Genomic DNA, 19,127 nt, shown 5'->3' on the forward strand with positions numbered 1-19,127 from the left:
GTATATTACTTAGTTTCTCTATCTTCCAAACAGTACAAGAAGTTATGAAAATAACGACCGATTTGAATAGTTGCTAATATTTTGGTCGTTGTATTTCTTGTAGTGATACTGATGTCTTAACCAAGCTCGACATATGTAAAAGTTTTGAGATCATCATCATGTTATCAGAGAAAGGAAAATTTTTCACCTACACTTTAACCTATCATTCAAGACTCAACTTTATGTTTACCGTTTTAAGTATTCATTTTGGTTTATATCCCTTAAACTATTCTATTTCTTAGTTTTCAAATATTCCAAACAATGGTAAAGTAACCCACAATTTTTTCTTCAAGTCGAGCAACCTTATCTCTTTCCATTCATTAAGCACAGCCCATGGAGTCTCATGCATACAAAAGTAAAATCCCATCAATTTAAAATCTCTATATTACCTTATATGCATAGTTATCAGAACCGAATCGGTAATTGACCCGGTCAGGGTCATTGGGTTACTGGTTCAACCAGTGGGTTATTGATTTATCCAGTTGATCCGGTCATGATTAAATAAAAATATAAAATTATAAAAATAAAATTAGAATTAAAAGTTAAATGCATATTTTCAAAAATATATTAATAACAATTAAATATCAATTCTTAGATATAATTTATAATGCAAAAAGACATAATAAATTAGTTACTAGTACAAAATATTTTTTCAATTTAAATAAATAAAAAAAGATAACACAATTAATATTAATATATCAATATATTTGTATACTATGTGTTATTACTTATTTGGTATCCATGTGAATCCATACTTAAAAGAATAAAAAAAAATAAAAAATCATTCATGTTTTGTTATATATATAATTTTTGTCATATATATTAATAAGAAACAAATTTGACCTAGTGGCAAGGGGAAGCTATGTTCTTACGCAGTCCCGTGTTCGAAACCCATGTTCATCATTTTTGGGGTACCGTACCAGTGGGAGCTCCTACGATGGTTTGGCGGTCCGTGGGTGCACCGTGGACCCACGGCGGGTCTAGTTCAATCTGCGTACGAAGCGGCCGGTTTTCAATGGTTTGACCACCGTTGACCGGTTTGAATGCATGTCCGGTTCAATCTACCAACCGAACCGGGTCTAGTGGCAAGGGGAGGCTGTGTTTTTACGCAGTCCCGTCTCTACCAACCGAACCGGGTCTAGTGGCAAGGGGAGGCTGTGTTTTTACGCAGTCCCGTGTTTGAAACCCACGTTCATCATTTTTGGGGTACCGTACCAGTGGGAGTTCCTACGATGGTTTGGCAGTCCGCGGGTGCACCGTGGACCTGCGGCGGGTCTAGTTCAATCTGACGCACGAACCGGCCGGTTTTCAACGGGTTTGACCACTGTTGACCGGTTTGAATGCATGTCCGGTTCAATCTACCAACCGAATCGGGTCTAGTGGCAAGGGGAGGCTGTGTTCTTACGCAGTCCCGTGTTCGAAACCCACGTTCATCATTTTTGGGGTACCGTACCAGTGGGAGTTCCTACGATGGTTTGGCGGTCCGCAGGTGCACCGTGGATCTGCGGCGGGTCTAGTTCGATCTGACGCACGAACCAGCCAATTTTCAATGGATTTGACCACTGTTGACCAATTCGAATGCATGTCCGGTTTAATTTACCAACCGAACCAACCAAACTACCAATTTATCAGTTTTTTGTTGAACCGGCCAATTTGGTCCGATTCTGATATCTATGCTTATATGTGTAGTCTACAAAGTCTTTTTTTGTTATTTAGCCTTTGAATATGAACAAAACATGCAATCATTTTTACTCATGGGCCACTCCATTCCACAAATATTTTACTTCCTTAAAGCTAAGATAGGATATACCTAGAAAGAAAAGTAGCTCACTGAATACTCTTTGTTAGAGTCAAATACCCAACAAATTAAAACGTATATTCTATCCCAAAAGTTATTGCCTAGAATTGATAATACTCATTAGCTCTTAAACTTGCTCTTTCTTCTCATTATAATTCTAGATAAATGTTAGAGAGTCATCATAATTTTTTATTTTTGATTATCAGTTAATCATAAATATTTAAAAGTATGAGATAAAGTATATTGTTGAATTATTGGACTAAAAAAATTAAATTAATAATTAAATAATAACAAAAAATAATAAATTCTGATGTCCCCTAACATTTCTCGTAATTCTACTCCAAAGGTCATTCCTACTCATACTCATTTCATCACCCCATGTCAATAATGCAAGAATTTTGTTGGCTCCAGATCAAATAACCATGGAAAAGCACTAACAAATGGATAAGGACATAATCTAGATATCTTTCCAAAAGAGTGCTTTCCACCATCCCCTATGTTCCTAGGTGTGCCTTACTTGGCGGTCTCAAAAACAATGAAGCTTGGTTTAATAAATCTTTGGATGTCTTTTTAAGGATACCCATTTGATGAGTATTTCTATTCACTGGCAAATCTATTTGACTTTATGTTGTAATTTAAGTAGATTGTCATCTTCCGCAATTGATGATTATGTTCATATAAAATCTTCATCACCATTTAAAAAGAGAGACATTATTTTTTTATTGTTAGATCTCTAACACTAATCTTTTTTTTGTCATTTAGATTCATTCCCATTTTACTTAAGGTTGCACATGGATCAAATCAGATCGGATATGGCCGAAAATTCGATCCAATCTGTATTCTATCAATCGGATCAGATATAATATCATCAGACTCACCCTCCACCCTCCGTAAAAACCCTAATTTCGAAAACGTTGAGAACAAAAAATATACTTTTATTTATGATACGATGATTTAAATGTATTGGCTCAACGCACATACACTTTTTAATGTTCTCATATATGTAATATTAATTTTATGGTGAATACATTATTGATTGTTTTATATTATAACCATGTTATATCTAAAAATTTTCAGTTGCCACTGTTAAGGTGGAAGAAATCTACAATTTCTACACTATTGTCAGGTGTACCAACTATGCTAATAGCAAATAATGTTGCACCTTTTCTTCATATGAAGGTATTACTTTACATAATTATGCTATTTTGAGGCATATAATTGGTAGTGAGGGTGCATCCATTAGCTTTAGCATGTGCATTTAAAAGAATCACATTTTTACATTTTACTCATGTAGGTCAAATTCTTGAAAAAATATTTGCAACTAGCATCTTAGAGAGAATTAAAAGGAAGGAATGAACCAACAAGCATAAACATTTTTAAGTTAACAATACTAGATTTGTTGCATTTCAATTTTCAATGTAGCAAACTGGTATTCAAAGAAGACTAATGTATTTTTGGATTCAAATGAAATTTTTTGTTCTAGACTTATGTTCTCGAGAAGACAACTATATTTCCAAGATCAATAGTCTTTACCATTTTGGTCATGAGCTTTTACTATTCAGTCATCATATTGTCTAAGGTAAGAAACCTTTTTATGTATAGATTTAAAATTACTTAAATTATTGTGTTAGTCTTTAAAATTTTTTTAAAATTTGTAATTAGATTGTCTCTATATTTTAAAAGTTTTTAATTAGATATTTTAATTTATACTATTTTTAAATTTGTAATTAAATTTTTTAACAGTAGACATTACAAAAATATTTTTATTTATCTTATATTACTAGTAGATATGTCGTCTCAATATATTCTATTAAGTTAAATATTTTGGAACGACAAAGATATGATTACAAAATTAAAATCAATATAGAAATTCAATTTAAAATTTTTAAAGTATAAAGACTTAATTATAAATTTAATAAAACTATGAGAGTTATTAAAAAATTTAACCCTTAAAATTTAGATATTTTTAGCACCAATGGGTCTTTTGCTTTAATTTTCTTTCCTAATTAATATAGCAATATTTGTTGGCATAAAATAGGACATACCCGACATTGAAGGAGACAAGGCAGCCGGTATACAAACTTTGTCAGTACGCTTAGGTCCAAAGCTGGTATTTTCTCATCCCATGCAATACCTCATGATTATATAATCATATTTCTAAATTCTTTCTTGTTAATTTTTTTAGGTATTCTGGACATGTGTTTTACTCCTTGAAATGGCTTATGGAATTGCCATTATCATGGGAGCAATATCTCCCTTCTTATGGAGTAAAATTTTTACGGTAATAACGTGATATTTACTTGCATAACTTATAATTTTATTCTGAGTGTAAACTATTATTTTTATTCATAAAATTGAAGTTATATCCATAAAAAATTGATCCTGATAAAATTATTTAAATTTTAAAAAAATTATTTAAAAATTTTAAATTATCTTTCTTAACCTAACTTCTGAATTGTGATGAAAGTAGCACCGATAGTTGTAGATGAGATCTAGAAAATTTTAGTGATGGTAAAAAGTTAAGGATTAGAGTGGGTTAGATAAGATTAAAAAGGGTAATTTGGGATTTTTAGATAATATTTTAAGATTTGAAAAATTTTGTCATACGAAATTCATTTTTTATGGCTACAACTTTAATTTTAGTTTTTCGTGGGTAAATTATCAGCGTTTAAAACTTTTATGGATAAGTAAAAGTTTAATAATTTCAAAATTATCTCCTTAATCGTTTATGTTTTATTTTCAATTAGAATACTATATATATATATATATATATATATATATATATTGAAACAAAAAGCTCAACACAATAAGGTGGAGCATCAACAAAAAGTACTAAACAGATAAAATAAACTAATTCTTAATCATTTTTGGCAAAAGCCATCAACAACCCAAAAGATAAAATATCACTCCACTCTTTGTAACTCTTAATCGATTTGTTAACTATTCCTGCAACACCTATTTCTTGATTCTTGAAGATTCTGTCGTTCTTTTTCAACCAATAGCTCCAAATGATAACAATAAAACCAAACTCACCAACATTCTATCAATTCGACTGCACGATTGACCCCTGAACCATGTAAACTTACAGTCATACAACTTTATATTCACAAATTCCATATTGCTGTTAACACACTAGCTTCTTTTCTTTCTTCCAACGGCACAACCTCATTGAAGACACCCATATAACAAAGATGAACTTGACATATTTCCGATAAAAAACTCAACTCTTCCCACACAGCAAGCTTCTCTTCCCTTGTATGCGCACCATACACCAAGCAAACCGCACAAATGAAAATTATTGTTTCTCAATTCTCCTTCTATACACAACTATCTCTTCCCTTTATAACAATTACTTAACCTAAACATTATATCATCCCATATTATTAATAAACCTCCAGAAGCACCTTCCGATCCCACAAATTCCAAACCCACCGCATCATTACCCCAAAATTGCACTACATCAAACTTAGTAATCACCTCTTTCTTTGTCTCTATCAATCCTATCATATTCATATTATGTTTACGCTTAAATTTTTTACTATTTTCCACTTTCCAATACCCCTAAACCCCTCATATTCCACGAACTAAATCATTTAAAAATTTTATTACACACCTTATTCCAATTTTGGGGCGACTCCTTCTCGCTTTCTCTTTCTGTTTTGCTTGCCTTCTTTTTTGTGCCAATACTTCATTCTGAACTTGGAGAATAGCCATAATGTCCTTATCCTCATCATATAAAACAACTCCTGATACGACCGCCAGATCCCAAGCAGTCCTATTTTCAGCCATATCTTTATCCCAACTTCCTCCTAACTCATTTTGAGTAGTTTCACCATCTGCATCCTACTCTGAGTCTCCCGAATCTTCCAAGTTCCTTACAGCCCCTTCATCCTCCAACCCAGTTTTCTCCACCACTGTATTCTCATCCTCTAAATCTGAATCCTACACTGCATCACCCCTCATCAGACATATGCTAACATGCTACTTATCACTTTCGTCCAAACTAGCGTGAATCTCATTAACTACACTTGGTGGAATGTTTTCCTCCGCTGTGCTGTTCGAACAATGCTCCGTACCTCCGCCAATCTCCTTTCTGGCTTGATTCTGCTCGTCGGGTGCATCAGGCGCTTCATGCTCCTCCCTGCCCTCCATGCCATCAAGCTAAGCGCGGACATTATCACCTCCGCCACCAGCAGTTGACTTCCGCGCTGCTCCCAGATCCGTCTCGTCAACGCTGTTCACCGTGACATCAACCCTTTGGCGAACTTCATGACCAGCCACGCCCTTCTCTTCACCATCGCCTATAGCAGCCAACAAGGAGACCCTTTTAAAATGCACGATGACGTACTCTCCATCGTACCACACAACCACTTCGCCGCCACATCCCACTAACATATTAGGTCTTATATGCTTCAACCCAGCCCCAACTGAACTTTTGTTCAACACCAAATCAACCCCTTCTTTCCGTTTATCCCATATTCCCAAGTCTCCGTTCTTTCAGAGACTGCTTCGTTACGGATTGTTTGAGATCCCATAGATTCCACACTCACCATAACTGTCGGATACACCAAACGATTATCTATTCGCATTTTCAAAAGATTCTCATGTCATTCATCCAAATCCTCAATGGTAATTACCTTTCTATCCTTATCATGCTCTGCCTCCCGTAGCTCTTGTGGCATCATTGCCACCACATCCTATCCCAACTCCAACGGTTCCCTCTGAGCTTCTAGTTTTTCACTTCCATGGTGTTCCAAGACAACTCTCCCTTTCTCGTTCACCTCAATATCCTTTTCTTTAATTTTTTGTCTGTTTTTCATTAGGAGACTCCTTGGCATCTTCATCGTGCGTAGTGATTTTTTTTTCGGACATCAATCCTACTCTTATACTTAGCCTCACCCACAAAGATCTCTTTACTCCTTAATCGCATTCCATTCATCTCCTTAATGACATTTAATGCCCCTCCTTTTGTAGTATACCTGATGAAAGCAAACAGATGGATCCGGCCATACTTCTCCTTGCGTGCCAAATAGATGTCATTTATCCTTCCTGTCCACTTGAACATATGAAACAATTCATTCTTCGAAACATTGCCTGGTAAATTATCCACAAAAATTGTGAATGATTCACTCTCCAATCGGAGATACACTTTCCAATTCTAAATTCGTGGATCTTTCCCAACATTGGGTTGTCTAGCTTTATCCCGCTTTGCATTAGACAAAAGTAATCTTTTGTCTATCTTATCTAATATGTCACTAAAATACTATTTTTCTATGGAAGCGCTTCTTATGGAGAGGATCCTTTTCCCTAATATAAAAAATAAATAAATAGATTTTGTGGCCAAAATCACTTTCTAAAACACATTATAACAAGTAGCTATTTGAAGAAATAGTTCTAAGAAAAATAGATGTAAATACCATATCAGTACCTGAAAGATTTTGGTACTAACAAAATAGTACCTAATCTTTGTTATTAATAAAATAATTTCCGAAAGATTTTAAAATTTGACAAAAGTCACCAGCCATCCCAAAAGATTTTAAAATTTAACAAAGAGGTAAATACCAAATCGGTACATGAAAGATTTTGGCGCTGACAAAATAGTACCTGACTTTTGTTATTGACAAAATAGTTCTTAAATGATGTTAAACTTTGACAAGTGTGTCCCTAAACTCGTCGGAGCACATTTTCGATGAAAAGGATGCGGAGGTGGCCACCAAAAAATCCAAGATGGAATTTTTAATTAATTAATTATCCAGAATCTAATCCCCTTAATCCCCTATAATCCACCTTTTGAACCTTAATCCCCCTCCCTTCCCCTTGTGAACCCTAATCCCCTCCCCAACGCACTCTCTCACACTCTTAATGCATTCTCCCCAAAGCGACAGTAGAGCTCAACCTTCTCAGTCTCACAGAGCCGCTATCACCGACACTGTACGGTCGCCAACTCGTCGTCGGGTCTTCTGCGTCTGCCAACTCCTGTGTCGTCTGTCTCCTTCGTCGGCGTCGCGTCGTCCGTGTGCCTTCACCGCTGTCGCCTTGCCTAAACCCACTCTCCGTCATCCCTGCACCTTCACTGTTGTCTCCTCAATGTCACCTCATAGGTATATGCTTTGCGGTAACTCGCTTCCCTCCTTGTGGTCAAACATAAGAACAGACACACATAACAGCAGCGTTTCACTCATCAGCCTCGGTTCTGTCACCTCTGCTCGCTGCCCCACCACCAGTCACCGCTCGTAGCTGCTCGCTACTCACCGCCAGTCGTTGCCCTATCTCCTATGTCTGTGTTCCATCTTGGCTCCGCCGTGTCGTGCTTCCTCTGTCTCTTATTCTTCTGGCCTGGTCTAAATTTGCCTCTTACTTCTGTGGTGTTTATGTTGAGCTTTATTTTATTTTATTTTATTTTGATTATTGTATATGAATTTGTTTGTATTTCTCTGAGCTTTATTGTTATTAATCTTTTTGAATTGTAAATTAATCTACAAATTTGGAACAATTCATGATTGAAAAAGTGAGAGTGTGACGGGGAAGGAGAATCTTTTGCTAGATTAGAGTTCACGAGGATTTTCAGGTTTATGGCAACTCATGAATGAGAGAGTGCATTGGAGACGGCAGAGGTTAGGGTTCAAAAGGGGGAAAAGATGGGGGGATTAGGATTCAGAAAGGGAGATTTTAGATTTTTCAGGTTGGATTGGTTAATTAATTAATTAAAATTTTCACCTTGAATTTTCCGGTGGCCACCTCAGCATCATTCTCGTCGGAAATGTGTTTCGACGAGCTTAGGGATACACTTGTCAAATTTTAAAATCATTTAAGGACTATTCTGTTAGTATCAAAATCTTTCGAGTACTAATTTGATATTTACCTCTTTAATAAAAGTCACCAACCATCAATTACCTGAAATTAAGATTTAGGAGTGATGTGTCAGTCAACGATGATCATAATTATAAAAAAAATCCACTTTTAATTTTTGTAATTTTAAAAACTCCCCAAATTTAATTTTCTAAAAAACCTTAATCTTTTTTTTCTCATCTTCTTCCCTAATTCTCAAACCGCACATCCCTAGCAATTTCCCTTTTTCCTTCCCCTTTGTCACTCGTCTCGGTTCCCTTCCCTCCGATCCCTTTTTCCTTAGACGGTTGCAAATTCTGCAAGAGCATGAAGGGCAGAACCAATCACCAGCAGGAACATGATCAAAGCAGATACATTCAATGTGAAATGATGCCGGATAGTGATCAAGAGAAGAATGAAACCCCCCGCGAGAGAGATGTTGATTATTGCAACCAGCATGAGCCTCGAATTGAGAGTGTGCACAAAGAACCGCAACAATGGCAAACAATACCAGAACGAAAACAACTTCCCTCTCTTCACCAATTCATTTCAAAGTGTTTTATCATAGCCTCCCTGAATTTTGCAATTATCTTCAAATTGTTCCCAGTAAAGATTAAATCATCAACATAAAGACACACGATCAAGATATCTCTAGGTTCAACGAACTTGATATAAAGAGTATGCTCAAACGGACATCTTCTGAAACCATTCTCAATGAAATAAGAATCAATCTTCTTATACCACGCTCTTGGTGCTTGCTTTAACCCATACAAAGCTTTCTTCAATTTGTAAACTTTATCTTCTTTTCCAAGAACTTCATATCCTGCAGGTTGCTCAACATACACTTCTTCTTCTAAAGTGCCATTTAGAAATGCAGACATAACATCCATTTGATGTATCTTCCACTTATTTTAAGCCGAGAGTGAAATAATCATACGAATAGTGTCTAATCTTGCAACAGGAGCAAATACTTCAAAATAATTGATACCTGGCTTTTGTTTGTATCCCTTAGCAATTAATCTTGCTTTGAAACGATCAACTTCACTGTTGGATTTATACTTAGTTTTGTAAACCCACTTTACTCCAATCTGCTTCTTATCTACTGGTAAACCTGTCAGCTTCCATGTGTCATTCTTCTCAATGGCATGAACTTCCTCATCCATTGCTTTCTTCCAGTTGTTGTCTTTAGAGGTTTCTTCAAAGTTCAACGGCTCACAATATGAAAATAGAGAAAAATTATGATTTCTTCATTAGATGGATCATTGTCATTGCCAACTTCATAATATGCTAATCTAGCAGGCAGTCTCTGCTCTCTTTGCGATCTTCTAGATGATTCTAGTTGTTCAGATGTGTCAGGTTGCCTTTCTTCTACTTCATCACATGTATTTGGAATTATAGTTAGCTGCTTTTCTGTCTTTTTGTTCCAGTCTCACATGTCTTTCTCGTCAAACGTCACATCTCTACTGATGATCACTTTCTTTGTTTCTGGATTGTACAACTTGTATGCTTTTGAGTTTGTGCTATAGCCAATAAAGATATACTTCTTGCCTTTGTCATCTAACTTTTTCCTTAATTGATCTGGTACATGGGCATAAGCAATACACCCAAAGACTCTGAAATGATGGATGGAAGGTCGCTTTCCACTCTAAGCTTCCTCTGGAGTTTTATCACGAACACTTTTTGTTGGACACCTGTTTAAAATATGAACTACTGTTGCGACTGCTTCTGCCCAAAACTCTTTAGGCATTTGTTTTGACTTGAGCATGCATCTGACTATATCCATGATGGTTATATTCTTTCTTTCAGTAACTCCATTTTGTTGAGGAATGTATCTAGTTGTTAGTTGGTGTTGAATTTTGTGTTGCTTAAAGTATTCAAAACACGCAAGATATTCTGTTCCTCTGTCTGTTCTGAGAAATTTTTATTTTACAGCCACTTTATTTTTCGACAAACGCCTTGAATGTCTTAAAGACATCACATGCTTCTGATTTCTGCTTCAGAAAGTATACCCATGTATATCTACTAAAATCATCAATAAAAGTGATAAAGTACATGCACCACCGTTGCTTAGAATTTCTACAGAACAGAGATCTAAATGCACAATTTCAAGTAATCTTCTAGCTCTCCATGACTTTTCCGTAGGGAATGGATCTCTGTGCTTCTTTCCCAGTTGACAAATCTCACAAATACAATTGGGAATATGAATCCGTGGTAGGTCAGAAACAAGTCCTTTTATTGACAGGTAGTTTAGGCCAGAAAAATGAAAATGCCCAAACCACATATGCCACAATCAGTTATCATCAAGTATCACATAACTCATGCAAGAGGGATTGACATGTTGAATTTTTAATGAAAACATTTTGTTTGAAGTCATCTTTGCTTTATCTATGAACCTTCCGTTGTTGTCAAACACAGTGCAATATCCACGATAAGTTATCATCTTATATCCCTTTTCAGATAATTGTCTCATACTCAGTAAATTGTAATCAAGTTCAGGAGCATAGAAAACATCAGAAATATAACTCAGAGAACCATCCTTCAATCTAATTGGTATGTGCCCTTTTTCTTCAATAGGGATCTTTGTACTATTACCGAACTTCAATAATAGTTTATCTAAATCATCTATTGAAGAAAATAACTCCTTTCTACCAGACATATGATTACTACAAGCATTATCCAAGTACCATATATTTTCATCTTCAGCACATGAATTACTCGTAAAAAATAAAGTCTGAGTACCCAGATTATCATCAGTATTTTGATGCTGATTTTCTGCAACGTGTGCTTGATTGTTGTTCACCATTTTGAATCTGCAATATGCTGCTTTGTGTCCATACTTTCTACAATGAAAGCAGTTGAAATTGGTTCTTTCTTGATAAAAATTTTCTCGACCTCTTCCTTGGTTAATAGGCCTGAAATTTGTTCCACCTCTTCCTTGATTAGGTGGTGTAAAATTATTATAACTTCCTTGGTTGTAATTGCTACGACCTCTACCTCTGAAACTTCCTCTGCCTCTACTTTGAAAATTAAAACCATGACCTCGTCCTTCTTGTGTATAACTTGATGCTACAACATTGTTTAAATTCACTCGGCTTTTCAGGACTTCCTTGGTTGATTTTTCTGATTTCTCTAGTATTCTACTGATGTGGCTTTCCATGGTTCCTTGCAACTCTGCAATCGTCATGGTATCCATATCGTGGGACTCTAGTATAGTAGTCACCACATGGTCATACTTCATCGGCATGGTTCAAAGAATTTTCTCCACCACTTTGCTATCGGGCATATCTTCTCCAAAGACTCTCATCTTATTGACAAGGTCTGTAACACGAGTAAAATATTGCTCAATGATTTCTGAGCTAGACATCTCATACCTTTCATATTCTCTTCTGAAAGACTGTAGCTTTGCTTTCTAAGCTTTATCTACGCCTTTGTATGACAGCTTCAATGTGTTCCATGCTTCCTTTGCACTTTTGGCATTTGCTATTTTTCCAAACACCGTATAATCTACTCCTTGATGAATTTGAGATAGCGCCAATTGATCTCTCCTCTGTTGGGCAGCATCTGCTCCTTCTTGCAAACCTGGTTCAATGAAATTCCACAGGTTCTGGGCCTTCAAATGGGTAGACATCAAAGTCTCCCAATAACTATAATCAAGTTTTCCATCTAACTTGGGACCGGACCACACAATATTAAAAGTATTTGCCATACCGACTCTATGAATAAACAACTATGTGAGAACTCTCCCACACCTCACAAACTCTCAAACACCAGGCGTTGGATTAACCAGCTCTGATACCAAATGAAAGTAAAATACCCACAACTTAATTGGCCCCAAGGTCACTTACTCACATAAATAGCACTATTATATTTTCAATCTCTTAAACTTACCAACACTCATGATACTCATGGAACAAAAGAACACTTCTCATAATCATATTTTTTATTTTAAGGAACACACATTACAAAGACATGATACCACCTATTTATAGATGTTTATAGGCGGTGATTTTATAATACACTTTAACTAAAGCACTTTCTAACATAATAAACTATCCTAAGTGTTGGCGGCAGGAAGCTTGTGGATATATCACTTGTATGTCTTCTTCAATTTTTTTTTGGTACTTCATGTCTTCTTCAATTTGAACTCTAGTTCTTTTGACTTTTCAAACTTTTTAGCATACTCATGTATTCTAGTTGTTTCTTGATTCTTGTATCCATGTAACTCTAGCTATTTGCTTATTTAGTCATCATTCATGATAATTCCAATAGCGGTGATATAGTGCAAGTTGATTTAATTATCTAACAATTAACTGATACGTCATTCTTAAACTTAAATTTCAGATAACTCATTTGATGACTGGTCACTTTTGTCAAATTTTAAAATACTTTGAGGATCATTTTGTTAATAACAAAGATAAGATATCATTTTGTCCGCACCAAAATTTTTTGGATATATACCGATTTAGTATTTACATAAAAAAATATTTTGTTATATAATATCTCATACATAGATAAATTACTTTATGTTAGCTCTAGTGGAATTCCTCAATTCCCTAATTGTGCTAATTAATTAAATAATAAAACTTTAATATTGCTTGTTAGTATAATTCCAAAATATTTAAAACATGTTTGAGTTATATCTTTTATTCACTAGAAGGATAATATTAAAATATTAACTTGAAGGATAGTTTTCATCAATTCGTTTAACACGCTACGAAATTAGGAGTTTAAGATACTAATTTAGAAACCAATTTTTTCTCATGTAGATGTATGTACTTTATATGCACCTCCATAGAGAACTTTATTAATGTCAAGTGAAAGCAAGATTACTTCATTATTTTAATAAAGTTCTGATTTTGTTGTATATATCATTCAATTTGTTAGGTCTTAGCACATGGAATCATGGCTGTGATTTTATGGTATCGTGCTAATTCTGTTGACTTAAAGAGCAAAGATGCCTCCCAATCCTTTTATATGTTTATCTATAAGGTATGCAATAACTTTACAATAAAGTAATATGAGAACTAGGTGAATCCAATATTTTTCATAATGGAAGTTATATCATAAGTTGATTATGTATTTAACACTTGTTCTTTGTTTTGAGAAATAAGTTAAAACACATTTATTTCTACTTTCCAAAAAACACAAAAGAAAAATGAAAAAGAGAAAAAAGAAGATGTAAAAGCTGCAACCAATTCCACAATGTCAATATAATTATGGATAACATACTCGGTTAATTTTTTTGGTAATGGATTAAAGGAGTGTGTTATGCATAGTTATGAAAAGTTAGTATATTTTTATAGATATAGAGATATATTTTTTTTAAAATTAGAAACTACAAATTGAAAGCTCAGATTTGGGTGGGAATAAAAAATTGAAGGTCAAATTTTGGATAGAGATAAAAAAAAAAATGTCGGTTTTGGAGAGGATTAAAAATTGAGAATTGACTTTGGATAAAAAACAAAAAAATTCAGAAAACCTAAATTGAAGGATCCGATTTGCGTGTTCAAAAAAATGTTTGGTTTTAGAATACAAATCTAACCCTTAAATTTGTAAATTTTAAAAAAAATAAAATATAAAAATCATAAATTTGACCTTCAGACTTGTAGTATCAGTACAAAATAAAAATATACTAAATTTTCACATTATTGAAAAATACTTGTAGTACAATACAAAAAATAAAAACCCTAGCATACTCTTTAAAATTAAAGATTTTATATATGCACCTTTTAAGCATGCCTGTGGTATTCATGCCCATTTATTATATTGTAGCTGAAAAAAGAAGAAGCCATTTCCCATAGTGCGTAGATTTAAGTAGTAAAAGTTTATGGTTTAACCGTTTTGGTGCTATGGTGCCATGCTCAATCAATTTAATTTATTACATGATTGAATGATGCTCTCTAAAATAGAACTATCATACCCTTTAAAAGTCAATCTTGATCAAAGTTATGAAAGCGTGTGAACTATGAGTTACCCTAATTCAAATGTTTTATTTTATTTTATTTTTTCAGCTTCTTTGTGTGGAGAACATCCTTATACATTTCGTGAGATGAAGATGGACAAGTAGTATTATTCATATAATAAATAGTGCAAACTTTAATTTTCCATCTGCTATATGTATCTTGGTTCAAAAAATAATTTCATTAGATATATAGTTACCCAGGTTGATTATATATTATTTATATACATAAACTTAGTAATTATTGTCTTTCGTCAATCGTATTGTGCTTTAGTATCAAATGGGAACTATTTGGATGTATGTCTTATAATTTTGGATAAGAAAACTTTCATCACATATGTATAAATTAAACAGCATCTAAAGACAAAATTTCAAAAATTCATTGCATGAAACTAGTAGCTTTTCAATAAAGAACAAGTACAAATATAATGTGAACTATCTTTTTCTAAAATAAAAGTTGAATTGTATTTAAACATGTTTTTCTAAAATAAAAACAAATCTAAAAAAGGCTTATCAAGATTTTGGCTTACAAGTAGCAGAAATTGTATGTTAGAATTGAATTTAGAAAAAATTTAAGTTCTTGTAGATAAAATAGATATCAGAAGCCTATTAAAATAAATATAAAACTTCATTCAGAAGTAAAGTAATGAGTTAAGAGAAGTCACATAATGATGTATATTAGTTTGGTCAAGACATGTCTACATTCAATTTCTAACAACTATTGAGATTTTCACTATATTAATCAAATGATATAAGATAGTATTTATACTAACCTTCTCAAGCTACTACAACTCAAAGTCAATGATATGAGATATTTAGATATTAATTACTCTGTTGGTCGTTATAGTTTCGCAAAATTTTTAATTAGGTCCTTATACTTTTTTTTCTTTTAATTAGGTCCTTGCACCAATTTTTTTTTTTCAATTGAGTCCCTACACTTTTTTTTCCTTTTATTTGAGTCCTTGCATCAATTTTTTTTTTAGTTGGGTCCCTATATAATGAAGTCAATTACTACTAAGAGGGACTTAATTAAAAAAAATTTGGTGTAAGGACCCAATTAAAAAAAATATAGGGACCTAATTAAAAATTTTGTAAAACTATAAAGACCAACAGAATAATTAAACCTATTATTTTCTAAAGCTTTTTCAGACTAGCCAATGACTCATATCACAAAGATTTAAGAACCTTAAATATATTATTTTTTTAAGCCTTCTCAAACTAAGCAGTGATCACGATTAGATCTATTTACAACTTTGAGTACAAAATTTTCTGTAATATAAATCACAGGATTTATTGTATATATTGGGTTATAACTTTAATCTGAGTACAAAGTTTTCTATGAGCTTATAGAATATCCATCAGTCTGTTAATGCTCTCTTAGATTTTCTCTTATAACATTTATCTGAACTTGATTCTTTTGTCTAAATTCATTAACTTTAATAGAAAATTTTTTGGTTTCTTATCAACATAAGCAATTTAACATGAAGATTTTGAATTTATGAAAGTGCTATGCAGAACTTGATGAATAAGCTTGTGTCATCTCATAATGAAAATTAAGTGTTGCCACTGTTTGCTCAATCTAAAAAATTAACCAATTTTAAGGTTTAGGGTATAGTATTAAAAATTTGTGATTTTAGGTTTAAAATTTAAAATAAGCAAAATAATTTAAAAAATGTTAATTAATATTAGCTAGAAAAAATTGATTATCTAACACTATTCGTGTGAATTGAATAGGATGAATACTGATAACAGGTTATGGTGAAGGTGACCTTTGAGGTCGATGAGGCAATAGATTTTGAGGTAATGATTGACATGGTTAGAAAACGCATAAAAAGGTGGAGTTGAACTTTGTTTAGAAATTTTTTTCTAAAATGAAATCAAATGTGAAAAAGTTTATTAAGCTCTTAGGTTGTGAGTAGCAAAAACTTAATGCTAGATCTTATTTTAATGGTGGAAAAAAATTTTAAACAGGAGAAAAATTCACTAAATAAGATAGAATATTTTAAACAAACCAAAATTAAATGGTAGAATGAATTTTAAAGATCAAAATGTTAGGCAATGCTTGCAAAATAGTGTTAGAGATCAAATTATTGACCAAAAAGAATTCTCTACTCTTTAAGGTATTCATGAACAAATATTTTAGAATAGAAATAATCATGGAAGCTGACTCTAACGAAAATTCTTGAGTTTGTCGGAGCATATTGGAAAGAAGAAAGATAATGAAAATGGACTCAAAATAATATTGGAATTGAGACATCAGTATCAGGTGTTAAGTTTGTACAATCAACAAAGAACAAGAAGACAACCACACCATCACTTCATCCTCACGACCCTGTTGTGATTGAGGTCCTCATGGTTGACCGAATTGAGCTCTTTGGTGCCTGACTCTCATAACTAATCACGCTTCCATAGTTATGAAATGGTGTTGCAACAATGAGCAAGAACAACACAGTGAAGAATGATGAAGAGAAATTCTATGATTTGACATTAAAGGAGGATGGGTTATAAATTAAAGGGGAGATGGACAACCTTGAGTTACTAAAGTTCATTTGCCACCTTAACCAACTATTGTAGTGTCAGAAATAACAGATAGGGGTGGCAGGCAAGCTAGCCTGTCCTATCCCATCTCGACCCGCCAAAATTTCGTCATTTGACAGGCTAGTCCGTCTTACCCTACCTAATGAGATGATCCCAAATTTTAACACCGTCCCGTCTAACGGTGGATTGGCGGGTTGGCGGGTTTAAGTCTATCAATTCTCTCTTTTTTTAAAAAAATTATTCAACTATTTGGGGAGGATAAAGGTTATTAGAGGCTCATATATAGATATGCATATCAGAGAAGGAATCTAAGATGGCTGAGTTATGTGGTTAAGGTGAATGTGAGAAGATTTGACATGTGTGTGGTGGCAATGATGGTATAATGGATGAGAAAGCATAGAAAACTAACTTTTAGTTATCTAATAATATATTAACCAATTTTAAGGTTTAGGATATAGTATTAAAAATTTGTGATTTTAGGTTTAAAATTTAAAATAAGCAAAATAATTTTAAAAATGTTAATTAATATTAGCTGAAAAAAATTGATTACCTAACATTATTCGTGTGAATTGAGTGGGATGAATAGTGATAACAGGTTATGGTGAAGGTGACTTTTGAGATCGATGAGGTGATAGATTTTGAGGTAATGGTTGACATGGCTAAAAAACGCATAAAAAGGTGGAGTTGAACTTTGTTTAAAATTTTTTTTTTCTAAAATGAAATCAAATGTGGAAAAATTTATTAAGCTCTTAGGTTGTGAGTAGCAAAAACATAATGCTAGATCTTTTTTAATGGTGGAAAAAAATTTTAAAGAGGAGAAAAATTCACTAAATGAGATAGAATATTTTAAACAAACCAAAATTAAATGGTAGAATGGGTTCAAAGATCAAAATGTTAGGCAATGCTTGCAAAATAGTGTTAGAGATCAAATTATTGACCAAAAAAAATTCTCTACTCTTTAAGGTATTTATGAACAAATATTTTAGAATAGGAATAATCATGGAAGCTGACTCTAGCATAAATTCTTGAGTTTGTCGGAGCATATGGGAAAGAAGAAAGATAATGAAAATGGACTCAAAATAACATTGGAATTGAAACATCAGTATCAGGTGTTAAGTTTGTACAACCAACAAAGAACAAGAAGACAACCACACCATCACTTCACTCTCATAACCCTACTGTGATTGAGGTCCTCATGGTTGACCGAATTGAGCTCCTTGGTACCTGACTCTCATCATAACTAATCACGCTTTCATAGTTATAAAATTGTGTTGCAACAATGAGCAAGAACAACACGGTGAAGAATAATAAAGAGAAATTCTATGATTTGACATTAAAGGAGGATGGGTTATAAATTAGGAAGCATTTCAGGTATACCATGAGTCATTCAGATTTAATATAAAAAAAGTTATCGATTCAGATGTAAGGAAATATGAATTATGTTGATATGCACAAAAGGAGTTGCATGGAAGAGTTGCAACCACAGCGTGATGTAGGAGGTTTTGTAGAGGTAAGCATGTCACTGTGGTCTTTTGTCTGATAGATTGGCATAATGTGTATGTGTTACTTTAAAGGGGTGAGCCAACCAATAACATTATCGATTGAAAATGCATTTTGTTGACCCATACAAAGAAAAAAGAACTGAAAATATTCTTTTAAATTAAATATTGTTTTTAATACCAACAAAAAAATATTATTGATAATAGTAAGATCATCTATGATGGTCATCAGGTATATATTATTACTTATTATATCATAGTAAAAATTTACAAATATGATATAAGAATAAAATTATTTTACGAACTAAGTTTAGATCAATAAAATATATTATTAGTTTGAGAATATTTTTTAAAAGAGTCATTTAATTGATCAACTAAAGTTTTTAGTTTATACTCTTTTTGTCGAAGTAGACCAAAATTTTAAAAAAGGGCAGTTAAATTATTTTTTTGAGAGATAAAAATATTA

General features: G+C 33.2%; 1 protein-coding gene across 1 annotated transcript in view; it reads left to right on the forward strand.

Annotated features, from left to right (window-relative positions):
* LOC107646183 (naringenin 8-dimethylallyltransferase 2, chloroplastic-like) overlaps positions 1-17,850 on the forward strand; it is a 29,277-nt gene extending 11,427 nt beyond the window's left edge. Inside the window, exons 7-13 of the mRNA XM_088502510.1 lie at positions 2,915-3,016; positions 3,321-3,416; positions 3,876-3,947; positions 4,023-4,118; positions 13,550-13,654; positions 16,377-16,439; positions 17,758-17,850. Of these exons, the coding sequence (XP_088358636.1) occupies positions 2,915-3,016; positions 3,321-3,416; positions 3,876-3,947; positions 4,023-4,118; positions 13,550-13,654; positions 16,377-16,439; positions 17,758-17,850 (627 nt within the window). The remainder of the gene's footprint in view (positions 1-2,914; positions 3,017-3,320; positions 3,417-3,875; positions 3,948-4,022; positions 4,119-13,549; positions 13,655-16,376; positions 16,440-17,757) is intronic.
* Positions 17,851-19,127: the final 1,277 nt, after the last annotated feature.

Source organism: Arachis ipaensis, chromosome B1 (genome assembly GCF_059453495.1).
Source record: "Arachis ipaensis isolate K30076 ecotype BB chromosome B1, ASM5945349v1, whole genome shotgun sequence".
NCBI lineage: Eukaryota > Viridiplantae > Streptophyta > Magnoliopsida > Fabales > Fabaceae > Arachis > Arachis ipaensis.